Here is a 20,616-nt window from a genome sequence, read left to right as displayed (position 1 = left end):
AGAACTACAGTACTGCAGTTAGAACCCTAAGGGGACATTATGCTCTCTTGTTCTGTTGAAAACAATACACTGTGTCGTTTTGATAACAAGCCATAAGGTGCAGGTACAGTATGGATGGATCACTGATGTCGGAACAACCTCCCCAACAGCAGCATGTCATGCACGGTGCACCTGACAATCACTAGCGGTGTGTTTACTTAGAGGCAGCTGTGCTATTGGCAACCCACGAGGGAGGCAGACAGTAAACACTCTGCCGGACCCAACAGCTGCCGGCTTTTTCACGCTCTGGCCTTCGGCAGCCGCAGTGGCCGAGCGGAGAACACCCACATACTGTACCTTGCATTTGTGGACTTGATGATTATAAGAGTCTCTTTGCACTTTGCAAGAGTGGCAGCCACCATCTGATCAGCGATTAGTTTCAACGCAGCGCCAAAGCGCCCCTCTCTGCGCTCGGCCGTCCGCACAGCAGTTTCCAAAGGGCGTCTAAGTGCTGCAGACCTGCTGCAGTGTCACGCTAGTCTGTGAAAGCCCGGGGCTGCCAACAGCTGCTGTGTGTCTCCACGCTTATCTGTGGGAAGCTAATGGGCTGATATCAGCACAGTGAAGCCTGAGGGCAGATTGCCTGCACGAAGGTGTGCTGAGCAGTGGGGGCACTTGTTGAGAGGCAGCAAGTCACACACACAGATACCAGCTGGACATTAATCAAACACAGAGGCTCAGAGCACTTCAATTGATTTGCAGTTTTAATAATGTTTGAGGTATTTACCTACACCAAGAAAAAGCCATCTGAAGTAGTAACACAACACACACAATTCACAAAGCTCACCAAAATGGATTGCTACAAAGGGAGCAATTGAGTAGCTTCATCTCATTTTTATGCACAAAAACAGTTCATAAAAGCCTAACATAAATACATACACTTCCTAACTTGGTCCGTCGACCCATGCAGATCCGGTCAGTGCTTTTCACAGACACCCAGTTGGCCCACGGGCATTGGGTCAGAACTTCAGGGTTTGAACTTCAACCCCAGACACAGGGCCAGCTCGTTAATCTGGATCTTCCCGTCGTTGTTGACGTCGCAGTGGCGCAAGAGAATGGCCCGCAGCTTGTCCAGCTCAGGTCCAGTGATGCTAGGCTGGACGGGAGGGGAGAGAGAACACGGCAGTCTGTCTCATTAGGTGATCAATAGCGAACTACAACCTGATTTCAAGACACCGCGGCGATGATATCGAACACCGCGGCTGTTGACCCCCGTGACTCACCCTGACCAGCTCCATCATGTCCTTCACGAAGCCGTCCACCTCAGGCCCCTCCAGCGCTCCCGTCTTGCTCTGGAACACAGAGACCATTAGTGACCGAGCGGAATAACCCAATTTAAGAAAGCAAGCAGTAAGACTGATGTCACTCGCTGGGCAGAATCATACGAGCCACAAAAAAAAAAAACATAACAAAGCCACCAGCCACGAACATAACAAGGCTAAATAGCATGGAGACCAGCAGAGAGGAAAATAAATAGGCAGGGCAAAGCAGAACACATCTGAGAATGATAGAAATAAAGAGATGGCTAGAAATAGTTGCTAGGCATCAGTTTTAATATCAGCAAACTGAATAAGGGGACTTGCTGCTTCAATAATGGACCCCACGAGGTCCAGGAGAAAACATAATAGCCTACACATAGTTTCATTATACTGTTCCCAGGAGGTCTCCCTCCTTAACAGTAGGTACTTACAACATCATAGTGGGCAAATATCTTTTGAAAGTCACGTTTTCGCTCGTCTTGACTGCCCGCCTGTGGATATCAGGAAAAAATTGAAAGTTGTTTTTCTTTTTCATGTTTATTTCATTGTGCACTGTGACAGTGCCACGAGAGCAGGAAGCATAAATGAAGATTTACACATTTAAGGTGAAAAGTTCAGTTACAGTAGTTTCACTGGCTCTACGGCTGGATTACTTGCAAACAACTCACATCCATCTTAAACTGCAACAGGAAGTTTTCTTGTAAAGCCAGAATCCTGTACAGATATACAAAAGTGGACATCAGGCGGCGTTTACAACACATGTCGTATACATAAGGCTTCACTGTCACAGGGATCATCTGACATTTCAAGCAGTCACTCATGTGAGGTTCACTGAGAAACAGGTAACCAAAACCGTCTGTGGTCGACCTAATGGCTTTGGTTAACCTCTGCCAAACATAGACACAATGGCAATCATAAGTCTCTTTTGTACAGTACACTAGACCACACACACACAGCATAAGTGGATGGTGGTGGTGCCAGTCTTCTTGGAAGTGAATTAATGGCTAACTGCTAATAGACAATGGAAACAGCCATGCTGCAATGAGAAGTGCGATACAAACTGTAGGATTCCAAAGGGACCTATTATACTTGCATTAGAGATGCACACAAAAAAAATGCTCAATCTCACTTACTTAATGAATGACTGGCAATGCATTCATCCTTTTAGCAGCCACACAGGCCTTACAGAATGAATGGCTGAGAGAGGCATTAGTAGATGATGTAGATAATGAGGACAATGACTGCATTAGGGGTGTAATACTGATCAATAGTTGGGAGAGAACCAAGGAGCCGAGTTCCTGGTCAAGAATGAATCAAACCCTGTAGCTACTCAGCGGGTTTCCCATAAATTCACAACAACGCAGTCTGCAGTCTGCTATGTGATTTAGGTATGAACATCCATGGATGTACTGTACATACCTGGCTAAGTCATTTAGATCCAAACGCCCATCACTATTTTTGTCAAAGGTTTTAATCTGTAAAGACACAAGACAGGTACAGTATGTAAAGGATTTTAGCGGGTTAACACACAATTACTGCATTGTTACACAGAATGGAATGTTGACAAACATTACACGTCTCCACATAGCTCTGTGCACTGGCTTACTTGAAGTCCGCTAACCAGTTTCCTGTTCACTGACATCACTGTTCACAAGCACCAGAGCTTATTTGACATTCTCTGCAAGCACCTGATGAGAAGTTGTACCGAAACGTGTGCTCACAGAAAATCCTTCCCTCCTTACTTTGTGCAGCCAGTGCATGTAGGCTGGCGTTTTTAGGGAAAAGGTGGAAGCTAAAATCGCTTTTCTAACAACTTAAAGCCTTAGAGCCGCCCACATACATTAAGACTCGCGTACACTGTATTTCTTACGTCTTGGTACAACTAAAGCATTTATCTTCAGGTGCTTGTTCGCAGCCATGTCAACAAACAGGAAACTTGTTTGCCGACTTCAAGTAAGCTTCAGCAAAGAGCCCATACAGTAGGTACTCAATATTATATTCAATTGGACAAGGAATCTAATAATTAATCTTAAAACCAGATCAGTTTCCTAACTAATGCCGATCTTCACATGCCAGCTTGAATCTGTGCTATAAACTAAAATCTTTTTGAAGAGCACTACAGTATATCTATGTACTGAAGAAGACTTTGGTAAATCCGATTTGAAATGATCCTCCTGCCTCTCATCCAGAGCTGCTTCTCAGCCTTGATAGAGACCTGCAAGCAAAGTGATTGCTCTCTGCAAAGGGCACTCTGGAGATTTTTTTTTTTTTAAATAACAATCATGTTTCAGGATAAAAAAATGATAGCCTTCAAGATACATCCTATAACCAGTAGAAAATGGATTTGACATTTATTATATTCAATATTTTGTGACTTATGTCAAGTCAATTCCTATCCTCTCTTCAGACACATCCAAGCACTCCTTCCACTGCATAAAAAACAACTCTGGTCAATAAATTCAAATTTGCCTCAACTGTGCCATATGCTGCAAGGATATCATATCCATTTCAATCTACTGCTCAACTATCTGTAACAAAGGCCTGTCTCAGACTGAAACTCAGTCATGCGTCTCTCAGGAAGTGACACCATTCAACGCACTTGTTTCGGTTTTGGTGTGTTTTGAACGCATTCATGTCTGAGAATGCAACACGCAGGCTAGCATGTGTGTTGTCTTGGTTGGAAGGAAAGAGTCACAATTTTAATGTGGACCTGGAAAGTACATTCTCAGGAGGCTGCGCTTACCATGGCATATGTGTATTCATCCAACTTAGAGGAGGGGACTTCTTTTTTATGCTGGGCAAACAAGTCCTTTAGAAAACTCTAATGGGAGAGAATAAGTTGAATATTTGTTTAGTGATGGAAAAAAATGCAGGACCACCACTGACATGAATTGTACCACAATAAAAGGCACCATTTGATGTCCATTATAAAAAGAGCAGTGACAACTCCTTCTTTACAAGTAAATAAACAAATACTCAGACATACTGTAGCATCTCAGCGGGCACTTCAAGTATTCAAGTTAAGTGTTAATCAGGAAATGCCAAATGTCACACTTACTCTCAGGCTTCTAAAAACAAGACAGAGGCCATGCATGCATCTAATTAAACATAATCATGCTCTGTTCTTACACTTATATTGCATTAATCAAAGTCAAGTCAAACTGGGGCAAGTCTGTTGTCTTTGACTTTACAGTCCTTACCAACATATTTCCACATTCAGAGCCCTACCACACAGAGTATAAAATAAGAAGTGGCAAGACCAGTTGGCAGCGTCATGTGACATGTTGGTGGCTTGTGGGGCAGTCGTATATCGCCCTGACGTTACCTTTAACTCCATGGCATTGATGTAGCCACTGCTGTCCATGTCATACTTCCTCCAGATCTGTGGAGAGATGAAGAACTCAGCTGCAGTCATCGAAACATGCCACCTGTCTGGTTGAACTGACCGATCCAGTATTCTTGTAAGTGTGGTCAGACTATCTACACTGAAGTGTCTAAGCAGTGGTGCAATCCAGGGAGCATTCTTCTGAGGTTATGATAAGTGTTTGCAGGTGATCAAAAGGGTTTACTGGTATGATACTAAACATACAATTGGCAAATGATTATATTTCTTTTCAAACTCAACTTTTTGGTATTTGGGGTCATACAGCCACACCATTCTATTTTTTTCCTACACTGTATTAGAATAACAACAATTCCGTTGAAAGGCTGCCAAATCCAGCTATGCAAGTTGTGAGCTTACCTTCATAAAGTCAACGCTGTTATCCAGAGGGGCCTCCCTTCGAAAGATCAACAGGAAGTTCTCATCCTCTGGGAGAATCATGTTTGCCAGCTAGAACGGGATTAATGAATTAAGAGTGTGATTCATGACATACCATAATAAGTCACCGAGCAGTCCCCACATGCTGAGGGATGCTGGGGACGTCCTGTTCACATTCAAATAATACAGTCAACAAATCAAGCAAATGACACTTTGATCACACAACCGAGGCAAGAGCCAAGGCAATATCATTACAACGTGCATATGCATAAACGGCCATCTATTAGTAGGCCTGCCACGAGGATCAGCGCAGCCTAAAGATGCATATCTGGGGCCTACTGGTTAGGGCTTAGAGCTTGTATTCGGAGGGTTGCCGGTTCGATCCCTGACCAGTCCACGGCTGAATTGCCCTTGAGCAAGGCACCTAACCCCTCACTGCTCCCCGCGCACCTCTGCTGGGCAGGCAGCTCCCTGCTCTGGGTTAATGTGCTTTACTGTGTGTGTATTCACAAATTGGGATGAATGCAGAGATCCTCACGGGATCAAAAAAGTATATATACTATACTATACTTTACTACACTACCTACATTATTAGACCAGTTTTCTGCCAAAGCATTGATCTCATATCTAAACGTTTCCACTGGCCATCAATGGCAGCTCTCCACCTGTTATTATATGCCACTATAAAGCCTTGCTTTTCACCACATCCTCTAAATCTCCCTCTCTTCTTCGCTGCAGCCTTTAAATCACATCCATGCCCAAGACAGCAGCTGTCCAAGCACTCAAGGCTAATGCATGTGGGCAGAGAGCCGACCATTTACGGCCCCGCCCTGGCTATCCTCCTTGTGTCTGTTTTTAACGATGTTTCGTGTGCATTAGACGAATGACTTGGACTGCGTTCAAAACTCACATAAGCTAAATGAACCCAGCCTGAGCTCAGTCTGCACCCAAGTTATCACTGCAGACCCCCGCATGATGATACACCAACAATAAGTGAAGACATTTCTTTCTCTTTTACTGAGAATCAAGCATAGATATACTGTATGAATGCCATCGAGCAGAAAGACTGTGAACCGTCTACATAATTATTACATTGCATAAAATGAAATTAAGGAGAAAGAAGCTTATTTCTGTTTTGTTTGAGCATAAATCAGAAAAGTTGTTGCTATATTCAAATGAACTAGTTCAGCAGGCTAACTGTACTTAATTGTTTTTCACTCAGTGATGTAGGCTACTCAGTGATCAGCAATGAGCCCTGGACTACAGGGTATTCCTATAAGTGTGGGTTCAGTGGGTTTACCGGTCAAAACGCTTCTTGAGGTACTGTATGCTAAATGAAATGACTGACTTTTGGCTGATGACCATGTCTGATTCTGTAAGCCACTCTTGACATGTCCTTAGTGTAAACCTCCCCACTCAGTTATTTAAAAACACTCTCAGGATGTGACAGTTATGACTTCAAAATTGTGTCAGAGATACGATAAGGGCTCACGGGCTGTGGAACAACAGTCCTCACCACAGCTAGCACACTAACACATACTGTGAAGGCCTGAGGTGGCAAATGAGGGAGTTGTAGTGCTCAGGTGACAGGGAACAGGTGAGAGTCGAGACCAGCGGAATACCTCTTGAATTTGTAGGCGCCCGTCCGCTGAGTCGTCATAGGCGGACATGAACCGCTGCTTAAGCTTCTGGACCTTCTCCTCTGTTATCTGATCCTAGTGGGAGACATGGCATTAGCATGGTTGCCATGGCAGTGTTCACCTCTGGACCCAGGGTGCCCTTACATTATTACTTTATGTTGTTTAAGAGTGTCTCTTTTACTGTGGATGTAACAAACACAGATCCAACTGAGTCATACACTTTGGGTTCACTAAGGTCTGCAGTAAAGATGTGAGTATCCTGAACTGTCAGTTTTGAAACATCATCTGCCTTGTGAGAGCTCAGTGAGAACTAAACACCGTGTCCTTAGGCTGTCAAGGAAGACAAACTGACTACAGTTTCTTGATTATCAGCATAGAAATCACTTCCTGAACAGCAGTGTCTTCCTGTTGAACAAGATTCACGAGGACATGTTGTAGAATTAATTCTACAAGACTACACTACCGCTGCAAAAGGTGCAAAAAAAACTGTAACAGAAAGTGTTACATCTGTCACATCTGAAAATGTTGTGCCATGTCTGTTAAGGGAGGTTCAGCAGATATAGGCTACATTGCATCCGTCAAGTTAAGAGAATAATCTTTAAAGCCTAAAACATACAGTATATAAACAAAAACAAGTCTATTGTGACCATTATCCAATGAGTCACACACCCTCTTTTAGTGGGAGCCTAGATCCAGTTTGCTTTCTGGTGATATGCTGATTGTTGGCAATAATGAATCCCATCTCATGCAGCTCAGGCAGCATCTATGGCCACACTCTCAGACACTAAGCAGAACCTCATAATTGTGTTTTTATTACATTATGGATGGATCCATGTGCCCCCTGAAGCAGAATAAATGAATGTTTAAAGGATGTTATTCAACATTTCCTGACTATAAAAATGTTAGCCTGCACTTGAATGTCACACATGGGTGAAATAAAGAAAGCTATTTTCATTTTACCAACATCTGGTGATCTATGCAAATGATTCCAGAAGACTTGCAACTGCACATAGACAATTAGGTACCGCACCTTGGGTGCCAGTTTCTCCATCATATGCCGGAAAAAATCGTCGAGTTCCTTCCCTTCAATATAGCCATTATCTAGAAAAAAGAACTCCGTTTTACAGCGTCTTAAAATGTTGCCCGAGTTTTGTGGTTAGACATTCTATACAATATCAAAATAGAAAAAGTTCTCACCATCAGAATCAAAATGATTCCAAATTTCCAGAAATCCTGCTGCGTCCAAGTTGTCGAAAGCGCTCTCCATTGCGAAGATCTGGACTCGAACAAGTGAATTGATAGAAGAGGCGAGAGACCTCACGCGTATGCTTTCCACTGAGAAACTGGAAGCAACTGATTGCTGTCAGTTTTTGACAACCAACTTGTGGTCGTTTGCCTTGCAATTAAGTCCCACTTCCGGAACGCAAGAAGTCTCTCAACTCACGAATTACTGTAGCCTACGTCACACATTCACATTAGATTGCACATATTTGGCACTGCACCTCTGTCAGACTAATATTAACTACTTTTTGAAGCTAGGAAACCTTCTCAGAGTAGGCTAAGCACAATCGCCTACTATAGCTTGACTGTTGTCTTTCTGTTATAGGCAAAGTCTTGCAAAAAAACATCTTCCAAATGAACAGATGTGAATGAAGGCTATGTCTGATTTTGTTCTTCTAAAAATACAATTTCCCGCGGTGGTTTTGCGGTAGTAAAAGTGATGTAATTACTGCTGCAAACATGAGAACCCAATGGGAAGATATAGGGCACTAGGAAGATATGCTCTATAGCACCATCTAGTGTCTAGTTAACCACAATGCTGTCCTACCTGAGAGTATGGGCCAATCAAACAAAGAGGGAGAAGGTATAAAAATGTGTCTTCCTTACATGTCATCTTTCAGTATGACATGCAAGGATATGCATGTAGATAATGGACACAGGATCAATTGTTTTGCTATGTAAAAGAATTTTAATTGTTATAAATATACACAAATAAATGTCCACTCTCTAGAATGCATTATGAATAGAAGGTGCCATAATCAGAACCAGCAGGACAAAAGGGACAAACATAATGTGGTTACTTCAGTAAGTAACATCCATTCAAGTTCTTTTAGTAAACAACTTCAGATTCTTCTCACATGTTTATTTTCCTAGCCCATAAAGAAAACAATGTTTATTGTGCTTACAGCGCAACAACAAAACTAAAATTAATTGCTTTGTATGGTATTGACATAATGTACATAGAGAGAAGGATAAGCCTATTGCAATGGGTAAAAAAGACATCACCAACAACCAGTTTGTATAACAACAAATCATAAACTGTCTTGATGACAGTGTGCTTAGTACCATATTAATATAGGACTTTGTTTACACACACGTGTGTGCATATATTACATTATTATTCTTTTTTTTTTTACCAAGGTACTGTACATTTCACATACATATACAGACAGAGATCCACATATATACACATAAACCTTACATGCATGTCACAAACCGTAAGTGGCAAACATAGAGTGGGCTGTTAAAGAGGACATGTGAGAGACTTCTGGAACAAGAAAACATGGCTCCTTCATTCATGAGACGCAACAGACATCTGCCAGCTGCTTTGGTTCCGCACACATGGGCTGAGATCAAGAACAATGCCGGCTAGAACTCAGCTGGAGCACGACCAAAAAGTGCGGCTGAGCCTGTGGAACTTGGGACTTGTGTGTGTGCGCAAGTGGGGAAATCGAGAGAGAGAGAGAGAGAGAGAGCAATCTAGAAAAATAGAGGGCCCGTGGCAAAGAGGGGATTGTGTATGAGAGGTGGCCTGTAATCCTGGTCTAGATCTTGTCCAGCCATTATATCTGGGAGGAACATCACAGTACTGACTAGCTCAGGATAGAGGCCATATCATGGAATAAATTCCATGTCAGTGCATTTGGGCAGGGGGGGGGGGGGAGGGGGGGGGTGACCTTGTAGAGTGTAACTGGTTTGAACAGTGGTTAAACACCCTGTTCTTTTGATCACAGTGCTTTGAGCCCTTTTGCCACATTACAGGGCTGAGGTGATTCACTGCAGTAGGTCTACTGCAGACACCTGACACTTCACTGCAATGGCAGGCAACCCCATTCAAGGATGGGATTGAGGAGGAGGAGGAGGAGGAGGAGGATGTTTTTAAGATCAGTATCTTAGGATTAAGGCCTGGAAGAAAAGGGAAATGGAAACTTCTGGAAGAACGATCAAATCTCCCTAACAAATGAGCCGATGAAGTGCGGGGCGTGAGAAGTGGACAAATCAGACACTGGCCCTGCGGCGGACAGAGAGAGAGAGTGGACGGTCCTGGACCGTCCTTTCAGATTCACACAGCACAAACTCATAGAACATGCATACATCGTCCGCACACATGCCTGTCCAAAAAAAACCTGGACCAGTACTCGTGAAAGCTCTTAAAAGAGTGCTGACCTGTGACCAGGGATTCCCTGCGCATTTACTAACCTCATTTATTTAAAGTTCAAAAAAGGTCAAACTGATCCCAGTTTAGCTCTCCGAAACAGAGCGAGGCCTGGCTGTAAAGGGGCGGGAGAACCTGAGGGCTAACGCTACAGCAGAGGTGGGAAGGCAGCTTCTCTAACAGTCTCTGAGCAATTCCTGACGGCTCTTGCGGAGAAGGAAGGAAGTGGACATAGTTGGAGGGGGGGGGGGGGGGGGGACATGGCGTCTCTGCACGCGCTCCTCAGATAAATACAAAGTCTTTGCTGCCGCCGTCCTCCCCTTTGCTCTTGTCTTTGTCCTTGTCTCGGTCGGCGGCGGGCGAGCGGTCCTTGGGCTTGGTGCCGTTCTCTCGGGCGGCCAGTCGGCCCGGGACCGGGTTGGAGCTCAGCGTGGGGTCAGATGCGGACGCGGAGCCCTGCTTCGCTGTGCGTGTTCAAGCGGGAGAGGAAATAAGAGACGTTACAAAAGAGCTTGACCAGCAGAGGGCAGCACTCAGGAGAGGCCTACAGCCACAGCAGTGCTCGCCTCTACACAACATTAGGCATCACACTCAGCTTCTCATTGGGGTCAGTCTACTTGACCACTCTAATGAAATACATGGCAAACCCAGAATGACTATTGTGTGAAAACATGCAACTGAAACATGACATTAACTTTAAACAATTAACACCCATAAGGCGACAGGAAGCATTGCAGGAAGAAGCATAGAAAGGAGCAAGACTCTTGAGTCCACTAAGATGAAGATGTGATGTGGAACTGGACACACAGAAATGCAGGGACAGTGGGTGGGTGGGTGGGGAGGTGCAGGTAGTGTGTGTGTGTGTGTGTGTGGTGTGCAGAGACTGTGTTGGTGTTGGGGCTGGAGGGGGGGTCTAACCGGGCCAGGTGTGTGACGTCCGGCCTGCCTTGGGCAGCGTGTCCTCCTCAACCGTGGAACTGGAGGTGCGGCGCAGGGGCCGGAGCCTGGGGGCCGTTGCTGGACGCTGGGGGTCCGCACCTAGGCTGGGCGCACTACCTTCGGCTGGAAGCTCCGCTGAGGAAAAGGGGGAGGGGGGGCAGTCTGCCGTTTAGCCTAAATCTCCAACCTGCTCCGACCTCCTGGCTACTCTTAGGGTCAGAGTTGTTCTTCTATGGCTCAATGTTTTTACTCAATGAGAATGGTTTCCTCTTTAGGGAGAAGGCCTTGTGGAAACTTACCCTATTTTCCCCGTTTTATAGCCTAGCCTTCAGAAATAAATTAGATAGTCAGTCTCAGTGGTCTATTCTAACTAACAAGTCATTTATATTCCCCTGGTGTAACCAGTCTGTTAATAATTAACAACTGTCTGACGCTAAATAAAGCCTACTGAGCTCCACACTTCGGCATTGAAATAAAACGACCACAATAGGTCCAGCTGTGAATGAAACTATGCTTCAAAGAACACTCTTTAAACAAAACTAGTAGTGTAATGTTTTGCTTAATCAACATGTTTTTACAAGAGCCTATAGTGGGGAAACAACATGGAGCCATTCTATCTGTATAAATGTAGCGAAACAGGGCCACCATCCTGCTGAAGATGACTTGATTTGAAGAAAACTACATTAGCCGGGCAGAGGGATATGCTTTTGACTATTAATGTAGTCAGTGCTTAATTTGTAAAGTGGGAAGTGCCAGAATGCAGAGGGGGTGGATCCAGCGATTTAAAATCAGGTTGGAGGTAACGGAACATATATATCCAGAAAAGTGTAAAATCACCGCACACTGGTCAACTCGAATTTGCGGATTTCTTTTTTATTTAATTTTAGTAAACAACGTGTTTCGCCATTGTTTCATCAGGTTCACTCTGAGTAAGCGGGTGCTTACAAATATGGAACGCAATAGGATATCCCAGCTAGCCTACTTTGTGTGTAGCTCTCTGTCCGCGCTTTTGTGCTGCTGTCTGGAAAAGTTAGGCCACCTTGAGGGTGCCACTCCGTCTGGTGGACTATGCTATCTGATATTCTTTTCAAACAGCAACACAGTTGCATATTCATCACCAAAAGCATGTCAGGTACACAGGCACATTGGTGAAACCGAGTAAGATGAATACCAGGTTTTCTTCCTTCTTAGACTTTTTGACCTTTTCTCTGAGTTAACTCCTATAGTTCGCTCCTCTCTGCACTCTATATTTCTTGTAGGCAAATAATAAACATGTCAGTGTTAGAGGTTAGTCTACCAAGTATTTAAGAATAAAAGTAGGAGACTTCATCCAAAGAAGTAAGCTAAAAAGAATTGACTAGGTTATGATGTCTGTGTTAAACAGCAAAATGATTGTAGCCTAATTTAGGGCATGCATTACAAATATTGAAAGGGGAGATAATCAAACAGATTTAATCAAGACCATTTGGTTACTCTAACATTTTCCCCCCAAATGTATTTTTTATCCATTCTCCGTGTAGATGCGTGTCGTGTGGACTAATAGACGAAAGCTGCATTTAAATACTAGCATGTGGTCTATTGGGCATGAAAACTTCTGGCCTGTGGCCAAAAGTTAGCCGACCCCTGCTCTAGGCTCACACCTGCTGTCCAGAGCAGTTCTGACTATGCCCTTTTGCAATCCATGACCTCACGTACGGAAAGTGGTTGAACCGGATAAGTGGCGGGCTTGACAAGGCAATTAGGCCATTCATTTTTCATATGATACGGAAAAGGGTTCCGGATCCAACGTTAGAGGTGCCGGAACATGATCTGGAGTGTTCCGGCTCAACTTAAGCCCTGAATGTAGTCTAGTAAACCAGGCCGTGGTTCCAGTGTTCTCTTGAATGACCAGGCATCAATGACCACACAAAACACTAATCCTCTGCAGATTTACTTAAACTGGGGGAGTTGTAGTGTTGACATTATGGCAAAACATGAAATGAAAAGCGAAGATGAAAAAAAAAAAACATTTTGAATTCATGACAACAGAAGCTAGCAGGCAAAAGGCAAAAGACAAAAAGACCATGCACTGGCAGCGGAAAGACTTCAACATGCATCGCACAAAGACCTTAAAAAAGACCCCAAAGCAACCTGCATAAATGAAATGATCAAAATGTTCTGTTCTCAAAGAGGAGAACCCTCCTAGCCAGATGCAGCCCCCCACTCCTGGTACCTACCGTCCTGAGGAGAACGTCGGCTCGCCAGTGCGGCCCCCTCCTTCACTGAGGGCACTCTCTTCAGGCTGTGGGGCAAGACCGGCCCTTTAGGGGGCGCACTAGCTCCAGGAGAGTCCGGCGCCTCGTCTGAAGGAGGAGAGGGATATGGTGAGACAGTGACAGACAGACAGACAGACAGACAGACAGACAGACAGACAGACAGGCAGAATGTAGTGTACTAAAATAACAGCTAAATTTAGACACAAATCTCAGGATATGAGACACATGAAACCTAATTCGCACACGTAACCAAGAGCCATAACCAGAACCTAAGAGCTCTCCACTGCCCTCCCACGTAATGGCAGCCCAGAGAAAAAGCCCAGCAGGCAGCTCTTAAGTGGCAGGTGAGGCCTGTGGTTTTTGGGTCTATTGATTGCTCGGCAAATTCCACTCATCGGACTGTCAAAGCGAATAGCACTGCACAGTATCAGTTCAGGGCTCGACGTGTCCCCCCGGCTGCTTACCGGCGCTCTTGCCGCCGGGCCGAGGCTTCTGAGGGATGGTGGGCCGGGCGGCCAGCGCCGGCTTGCTGCCCTGCGGCGGGGGCTTGGGGCTGGGCGGCGTCTGGGAGGTGGACGGGGCCCGGGGTTTGGAGGACGGGTCGGGTTTCTCCGGCCTCTCGGGCTTGTCTGGCTTGGCCTCGGCCGGCGCGGCCTTCTCTGAGCTGACGGCTCCGTCACTCTTCACTCCAGCGGCAGATCTGCTCTCAGTGCTGAGCGACTGGCCCTTAACTGAGCAGCCCGAGACAGAGAGCGAGGGAGAGAGAGAATACGCGTCACAACCTGTGAGAACAACGGGAATCTGAATACTTCAATACTTCACTACAAACATGTTAACACTTTTGGAGAAAACTATTGACTAGCCTACTCTACGTTTCTCTTTTTCACATTTTATCTACGATTCTCTTTTTCTTGTTTTATCCCCTGACCACGATCTGCGAATTAAACCCTCAGCGCTCACCTGCCACAGGAGTCTCTGGCCGTTCCAGACTGGAAGACCCTGAGTCTGGCATCTGTGAACAGAACAAACAAATGCCTCATTAGACAACAGTTAATTTAACAACATCAGACACGTCACATTTATGACACATAGTTTATAATCCACTCCATCACACAAGAGCTTTACCAACTCCATGCATAGATACAACAGCACTCATGACCTCAACATCTGAACCCTGAGAACTTAAGAGATCTATCAACAATCTGAAATGTACAGTCTAACACATCACAACATTCTCTCTGGACCGCAGCAGTAGCCCTTTCCATCAACTCACTCATAACGCGCCACACAGGAAGTGCTGCACGGATGAATTAGACCCGCACGGAGGAACAAATAGTTCCATCCACATCGCCGCTGGCTCCATAGGGAGTCCCACCGGCACCCAGACCCTGTCCCTCCCAGCCGGAGGCCAGCCAAGAGCATTCCTCCAGGCGCCGGGCCTTAGGCGGCACCACCTAGACACAGCAAAAAGGCTTAACCAGCGGCACCAACCGCCACACCTCGCCCCTACATATTTCACAGCTGTGGTATTGGCGTGTCAACTCAAGCCGGAGCCAAAAACATCAGTTGGAAGCACTGCTGCACCTCAAGAAGAGTTATGTGCGCGGCTTAGCAAGAACGGTCTGTTTGCTCTACCTTTTTTTTTTTTTTTTTCTCTCTTTCAAAAGGCCAAAAGACCAGAGAGACGCTCGCGGGGGGAAAAGGTTTCAACAGCACATTACAAGCCTCATTCACTTCTGCAGGCTCAATGTGAGCGGCAATGGCCCGTGCTAACGCTAACAAGCTAACGTGGCGGAACGGCTACGCCACTCATTAGTTAGGTCTCCCCAGCGTCTCCCACAACAGGCCGGTGGGCAGGAGGTGATGAAAGAGGGGAACGGTTGACTCTCAGCTCAGACACAAAGGTCCTGATCATGAGCGAGATTTAAAATGATTCTGACAGCCACCTAAATGCAAATCTAAAGTAGGCCTAACACCGAAATATACACACAACTCCCTTCTTTACACTTTGACAAAGTGCTTCTGCATTTGAGTGTCTGATAGTTATTTTGTAAAACCTAGGTATGCCTTACTCAGCCTCTGGTTGCCATATAAAACCTGATGATCTCTCAAGGCTAAAACAAATCTAATTGTACCGTTTAAGTAATGAGCTACACTGGTTTATATCTGATTGTATGTAATAGAATCACTTTGCCATCAACACAACAGGACATCCATGTGTGCCATGGCCAACATTTCTCTCCATCTCCAGTAGATGGCGCTACGCTGACAGAGTTAAGGCCTGTTGACACCAGTGACAATCTGGCCAACAGATGGCAGGCACAGCTTTACGCAGTGAGGCCAGGTCAGAGCAAACATAACTCAGGCAAACACTATAAACCTCTTACTTTCTCACACACACACAAACACACACACACACACACACACACACACACACACACACACACACACACACACACACCTATGTCATTTCTCTGTGGTGGACAGATCCGTGCTGTCTCTTGCTACTTCCTAACGTTGCCAGTCTGGCTGTATTCGACTTTTAAACGATCACTACACAGACACCACAACACACACACACACACACACACACACACACACACACACACACACACTCCTCTCTCCCTACGAAGCCCTCCGAATTCCACGTCGCCTGATTCTACTCAAATGCTTTGGTCACAAATGACCCAGAGACAACACATCCATTCTGACAACTCCTCTGCATTCAGGCCAGCTGCTATTGGTCATTTGCATCCAGAGCCATTGCATTCCATAGTGGAACAAACAGTGCAGTTGTGCCATGTTCAGTGCCTATGAAAACATGCTTCAGAAAGTGGCATACAACTGCACACAGTCCCAATATCACTTTAAAGGACTTCATCCAGCCTGCAGCTGGACTGCAAACTACGACCTGGCCACTAGGGGGAACCACCACCTAACTGATGAATTTTGACGACTAAAGTCAAACCCTTTTTCTGTCCAGGCGTACGCAGCAGCACAACCCACATTAACATTCAGTGATCATATCACAGTGTCACATTAGAATGTCAAGTGAATAATCAATAAAAAAAAAACAAATGTAAAATCAATATTAGATTATTAATAAAAAAAACTGAAAAAAGCTCTCGGTCACTCAACTCCCTCACAAACCAGTCCCATTAGCAAACTTGTCACACTGACTCACCTGCACATAGATTAAAACAGGACGACAAAGTCACACTCTACACACACCTACACACACACACATTCACACACACACACACACACACACACACACACACACACACACACACACACACACACACACACACACACACACACACACACACACACACACACACACACACACACACACACACACACACACACACACACACACACACACACACACACACACACACACACACACACACACACACACACTGAAACACACCTTCGGGGAGCCGAAGGCCCTCTTCTCCTGCTTGGCCTTCATCTCGGCCAGCAGGCTGCAGCCCATCACCTGCACGCCGTAGCGCCGGCCGCTCTGGGGGCTGCCCTCAGAGTCCAGCGAGTCGATGGAGTCGGGCGTCTTCAGCTCCTCCGAGCGGTCCGAGCTGCTGCTGCGCTCCGCCGCCGCGGGGGCTCGGCCCCTGGTCTCCGGCGCCGGACTCCTGACCTTGGGCGAGGACGGCTCCTCCAGGATGACGGGGGTGGTGGACGCTGGTGCAGAGGCCGGCGTGGAGCTGGAGGCCGAGGGGGCAGAGGCGGTGGTGGTGGTGGTGGAGGCCGGGGCTGGAGCTGGGGCCGGGGTGGGGGTGGGGGAGGAGGAGGAGGAGGCATGGCTCTTGTCGGACCTGGAGGAGCGGGACTTGATGAGGTTCAGGAAGCCTCCTTTCTTCTTCTTCTCGCCGTCCTGGGAGTCGGAGCTCCGGAGGGAAGGCCGCCTGGGACAAGGGGTCAGTCAGAACGCAGTCAAACACTCAGCTCAGAGCAGCGCAGATACACACACACACACACACACAAAAACACACACACACACACATGCCAAACCCTAGCTCATTCAGACAAGTCAAAGCTATGAAAACCTCAGAGACATACAGATGGGATCAGGCATGTAACAAAAACCAAGCAGGAGGTAGCCCATGCCAAAATATTTCAAAACCAGCATATTTCTGCTTCACAGCCTCCAAGCCAACATTGTTGTTTTTCTCCCCGAGATCATTCTGGAATGCTCCCCTGTGCTCCACATTCAAGGCACCGACTCTTGAGTTGCCTAAGGTAAGCTTTTGGAGGCCAACATTAAAAATGAGAGCCGTGTGAGCGATGTAAAGCTCTTTCTCGGAGTGATATACACGGTGAATTTAACAGAACTGAAAATGTGTCGTTAGCGGCCGACGCGAGTCGAGTGTCACAGCACGTCAGAGTGATTAAATGGTCAAACACAGTTTGTCTCAATTCAATTGAGTGAGCGTAACTTGTAACTCCACTTGTCTGGCATAGTGCCACAAGGGGTAATCCAAGAGCCTCTGCCATATGCTGCACACAGATGAAAAACTAAAATGACATAATTGACATAATTACAAAAACGAGGTTCAGCAAACCACAAAGAGGAAGAGGAGGAGGAGGTGGTGGTGGAGGACACATATCGTCCAATTAAACAGGAAATGGGAACGGCAGCCAAACCACTCACTTGTTGTCCATTTTGCTGACTTTCTTGGAGAAGAACTCGTCCACTCCCTCATCCACTCGTCCCATCAGGCCGTTCTGTTCACCCTCCTGGGGAGGAGCGCTGGCGATTTGCTGCGAAAACAACAAGAGGAATCTCTTCAATATGGCCTCAAAGGCCTTCACGAGGACACATTCAAACAGTCACGATGACGACACAAATCAGACTAATAAACCGACAGAAAACGCTAAAAAGGACAAAGAGTGATTTGGTGAAGCTGTAAATAACAGGAATTACCCACAGTAAACAGATCCATCATACACAATCGATGTTTGCTGTGTTTTTCCCATATCACTGTCACAGACACACATTAATCAGTTAGGCTGTGAACGGTGTTGGCTCACAGATCAAATGAGGCCTGTGTGAGTGAGTGAACTGAACCAAACATGAGGGCTCGAGTGAATCTGGGCCACCGCTGACTGGTCTAATTGACCCCGACACCAGCGAAACAGTGTAACCCAACGGTCAGTCAGCAACGAGAAGGGAGAGAGAGAGAGAGAGAGAGAGAGAGAGAGAGAGAGAGAGAGAGAGAGAGAGAGACAGGAGGCTCTGACCAGAGACACCCACCGGGACCTTGCTGGAGTTGGTCTTCTTGTTCCTCTTGGGCCGCAGCTTGGTGAAGTGCTGCAGCTTCTTGGCCTCCTCCGAGGGCAGCTCCCCCATGGCCCCTGCCGGCTTCTTCTCCAGCTTGGAGGGGGCAGCCTGGTGGTGGTCATCCACGTGGACGGGCACCTCCTCCAGAGCCTTGTCCAGGTCAAACTCCATCTCTGGATGAGAAGAGGGATGGACGGGGAGATCAAGGAGAATTTCAGAACCATAAAGTTAAGTTATCAGTTAAGTTAAGTTAAGAGTGTCAACAGTCTGTAAAGGGAAAACAATAGCAAGTGAGGGGATCTGTAGCCCAGTTACATAATTTACGATGCAGTACAATTGTACTGCTGAGACGTGATGGATGGACAAGGAAGACGACTCTTTTTTAGAAATGTTCAAAAGACAAAATACATTTTGGATGTATATTTTGGATTTTGGATTCTGGACCACAGAGAGATGAGGAGTGGTTTGGGACACCGACACTACCACTGTGCTAAAGGCTCCCCCCATAAAAGGACTCTTATCAGCCTCAGTCTCAGTATCTCCATGTGAATTCTCACACACTCACTTACCAAAGGCACGAGACACAGGCCGCAGCATTCTGCTGTGGATGCTCTTCCTCTTGGACTTGGGGGTCATCTGTGAATTACAAGCAAAGATTAACCAATGACGAGCCTTTCACTGACATTTTCTTATCAAAGTCTCGAAAAACAGGTGAAATCCGTAAGTAACTCAGATGCTCCCTTGTTCTTCAAAATGGCACGACTACTCTGGAAATCAAATCAGATACTTGGTCTCTGCAATAGACTGAAAATTCAGAAGTGAAACTGAACCTATCCAAATCGAATGAAACCTTTTAACCTAACAAATATGATGATCTTGAATCATTGAGAAAAATAAATTGTTCATTTTCTGCACTAGCCTACTGTTGCCTTCTGCAAACCCAGAGTAATCATGAATGTCTTAAAAGGTCAATTCTCTGGACAATTTGTTTTCCCTTCAGCACAGAGAGAGAGGGAGAGAAAGAGAAAGAAAGAGAGAGAGAAAGAGTGAGAAAGAGAGAGTGAGAAAGAGAGAGAGAGAGAGAGAGAGAGAGTGCTCTGCTCTGCTCTACAGGAGCAGGCCCATTATCCCTGTCCATCACCGGCCCTCTCAGCAGATAGCGCTTTATCAGCTGAGCAGAGCTTCACCCAGCAGTGGAATGACCGGCTGTCAAGTGGCCGAGGGATTGAGACGAGCCTCCTTTCATGCTGAGAGTGCGCGCCAGTCCTTGTGTGCTTCATGCTCTCTGTGTGTGTGTGTGTGTGTGTGTGTGTGTGTGTGTGTATATGTGTGTGTGTATATGTGTGTGTGTGTGCGCGCCTGCACTCAAGGAGATTGGCCGTGAAGCCCTATTAGTGACAGCTCAAACAAACCATCCCGCCACAATCGGTAACCATGGATGCTCAGCATGCCATCACATTGGCTACGTTCCCGCGGAGACCACCCAGGTGAGCTCTACCTGCAGCTCTCTCTCTCCGCTCGACCGATGAAACCCAGTGTGGGGGTGGGGGGGGGGGGGGGGGTGTTTACGCTCAAGCAGTCAAGAGAGAGAGATGATATTATGGACTCCTGCCAAGACACTGTCAGCTACCTGTCCTCTGCACTTAACTCTGGATCACATTCAATACGTCGCTACTTTACAAATTGCACTGGACAAGGAGGGGGGGTGGGGGGGGGGGGGGCAACTGCAGAGGACAGGCAAGGATTCACACGCTGATGGAACAGGGGCTACAGACATGGTCAACAAGCCCTAGAATGACAAGCAGCATGACACATAACATGGATCAGCGAAGGGGGTTGGCACTGGAGCGTTACGGTTAGCGTCGGCGTCCATTCTCAGAGGGGTTAGTGTGGGCACTGGGTTTGGCTCCCAGGTGCATGACATGACCAGGTGACAGGTGGAATGCATGTCGTCGGTTCTCATGTAAGGCAGTGGCAGCAAACACA

General features: G+C 46.3%; 2 protein-coding genes across 3 annotated transcripts in view; both read right to left on the bottom strand.

Annotated features, from left to right (window-relative positions):
* Nucleotides 1-725: 725 nt before the first annotated feature.
* On the bottom strand, nucleotides 726-8,103 carry LOC134076039 (secretagogin-like). Of its 2 annotated transcripts, XM_062531046.1 has the most exons (11): nucleotides 7,896-8,103; nucleotides 7,729-7,799; nucleotides 6,681-6,773; nucleotides 5,041-5,130; nucleotides 4,624-4,680; nucleotides 4,042-4,119; nucleotides 2,718-2,773; nucleotides 1,967-2,012; nucleotides 1,730-1,789; nucleotides 1,263-1,331; nucleotides 726-1,135 (listed from the first exon to the last, which is right to left on the bottom strand). In XM_062531046.1, exons 1-11 carry the CDS (start codon nucleotides 7,963-7,965, stop codon nucleotides 1,007-1,009), a joined length of 819 nt encoding a protein of 272 aa, XP_062387030.1. In that variant the 5' UTR covers nucleotides 7,966-8,103; the 3' UTR covers nucleotides 726-1,006. The 2 variants fall into 2 exon arrangements, with proteins under 2 accessions (XP_062387030.1, XP_062387031.1); XM_062531047.1 differs by lacking the exon at nucleotides 7,729-7,799 and having other exon boundaries at nucleotides 7,896-8,048.
* Nucleotides 8,104-9,654: 1,551 nt separating this feature from the next.
* LOC134076455 (F-actin-uncapping protein LRRC16A-like) overlaps nucleotides 9,655-20,616 on the bottom strand; it is a 73,022-nt gene continuing 62,060 nt past the window's right edge. Inside the window, exons 31-38 of the mRNA XM_062531523.1 lie at nucleotides 19,200-19,266; nucleotides 18,604-18,803; nucleotides 18,001-18,110; nucleotides 16,762-17,254; nucleotides 14,289-14,340; nucleotides 13,793-14,059; nucleotides 13,290-13,415; nucleotides 9,655-10,598 (exon numbers count right to left, since the gene is read on the bottom strand). Coding sequence (XP_062387507.1) covers nucleotides 10,417-10,598; nucleotides 13,290-13,415; nucleotides 13,793-14,059; nucleotides 14,289-14,340; nucleotides 16,762-17,254; nucleotides 18,001-18,110; nucleotides 18,604-18,803; nucleotides 19,200-19,266 — 1,497 coding nt within the window. The 3' untranslated portion in view covers nucleotides 9,655-10,416. The remainder of the gene's footprint in view (nucleotides 10,599-13,289; nucleotides 13,416-13,792; nucleotides 14,060-14,288; nucleotides 14,341-16,761; nucleotides 17,255-18,000; nucleotides 18,111-18,603; nucleotides 18,804-19,199; nucleotides 19,267-20,616) is intronic.

This window comes from Sardina pilchardus, chromosome 3, assembly GCF_963854185.1.
Source record: "Sardina pilchardus chromosome 3, fSarPil1.1, whole genome shotgun sequence".
Taxonomy (NCBI): Eukaryota; Metazoa; Chordata; class Actinopteri; order Clupeiformes; family Clupeidae; genus Sardina; species Sardina pilchardus.
The sequence above is the reverse complement of the archived record's forward strand: the minus strand, read 5'-3'. Positions and strand labels throughout refer to the sequence as shown.

Coding starts and splice junctions, on each gene's coding strand:
- LOC134076039 (XM_062531046.1), bottom strand. CDS start 7,965: ATGGAGAGCGCTTTCGACAACTTGGACGCAGCAGGATTTCTGGAAATT. Junction 4,681..5,040: donor ACAGCGTTGACTTTATGAAG/GTAAGCTCACAA, acceptor ATCTCTCCACAG/ATCTGGAGGAAGTATGACAT. Junction 4,120..4,623: donor TCAATGCCATGGAGTTAAAG/GTAACGTCAGGG, acceptor CTCTCCCATTAG/AGTTTTCTAAAGGACTTGTT.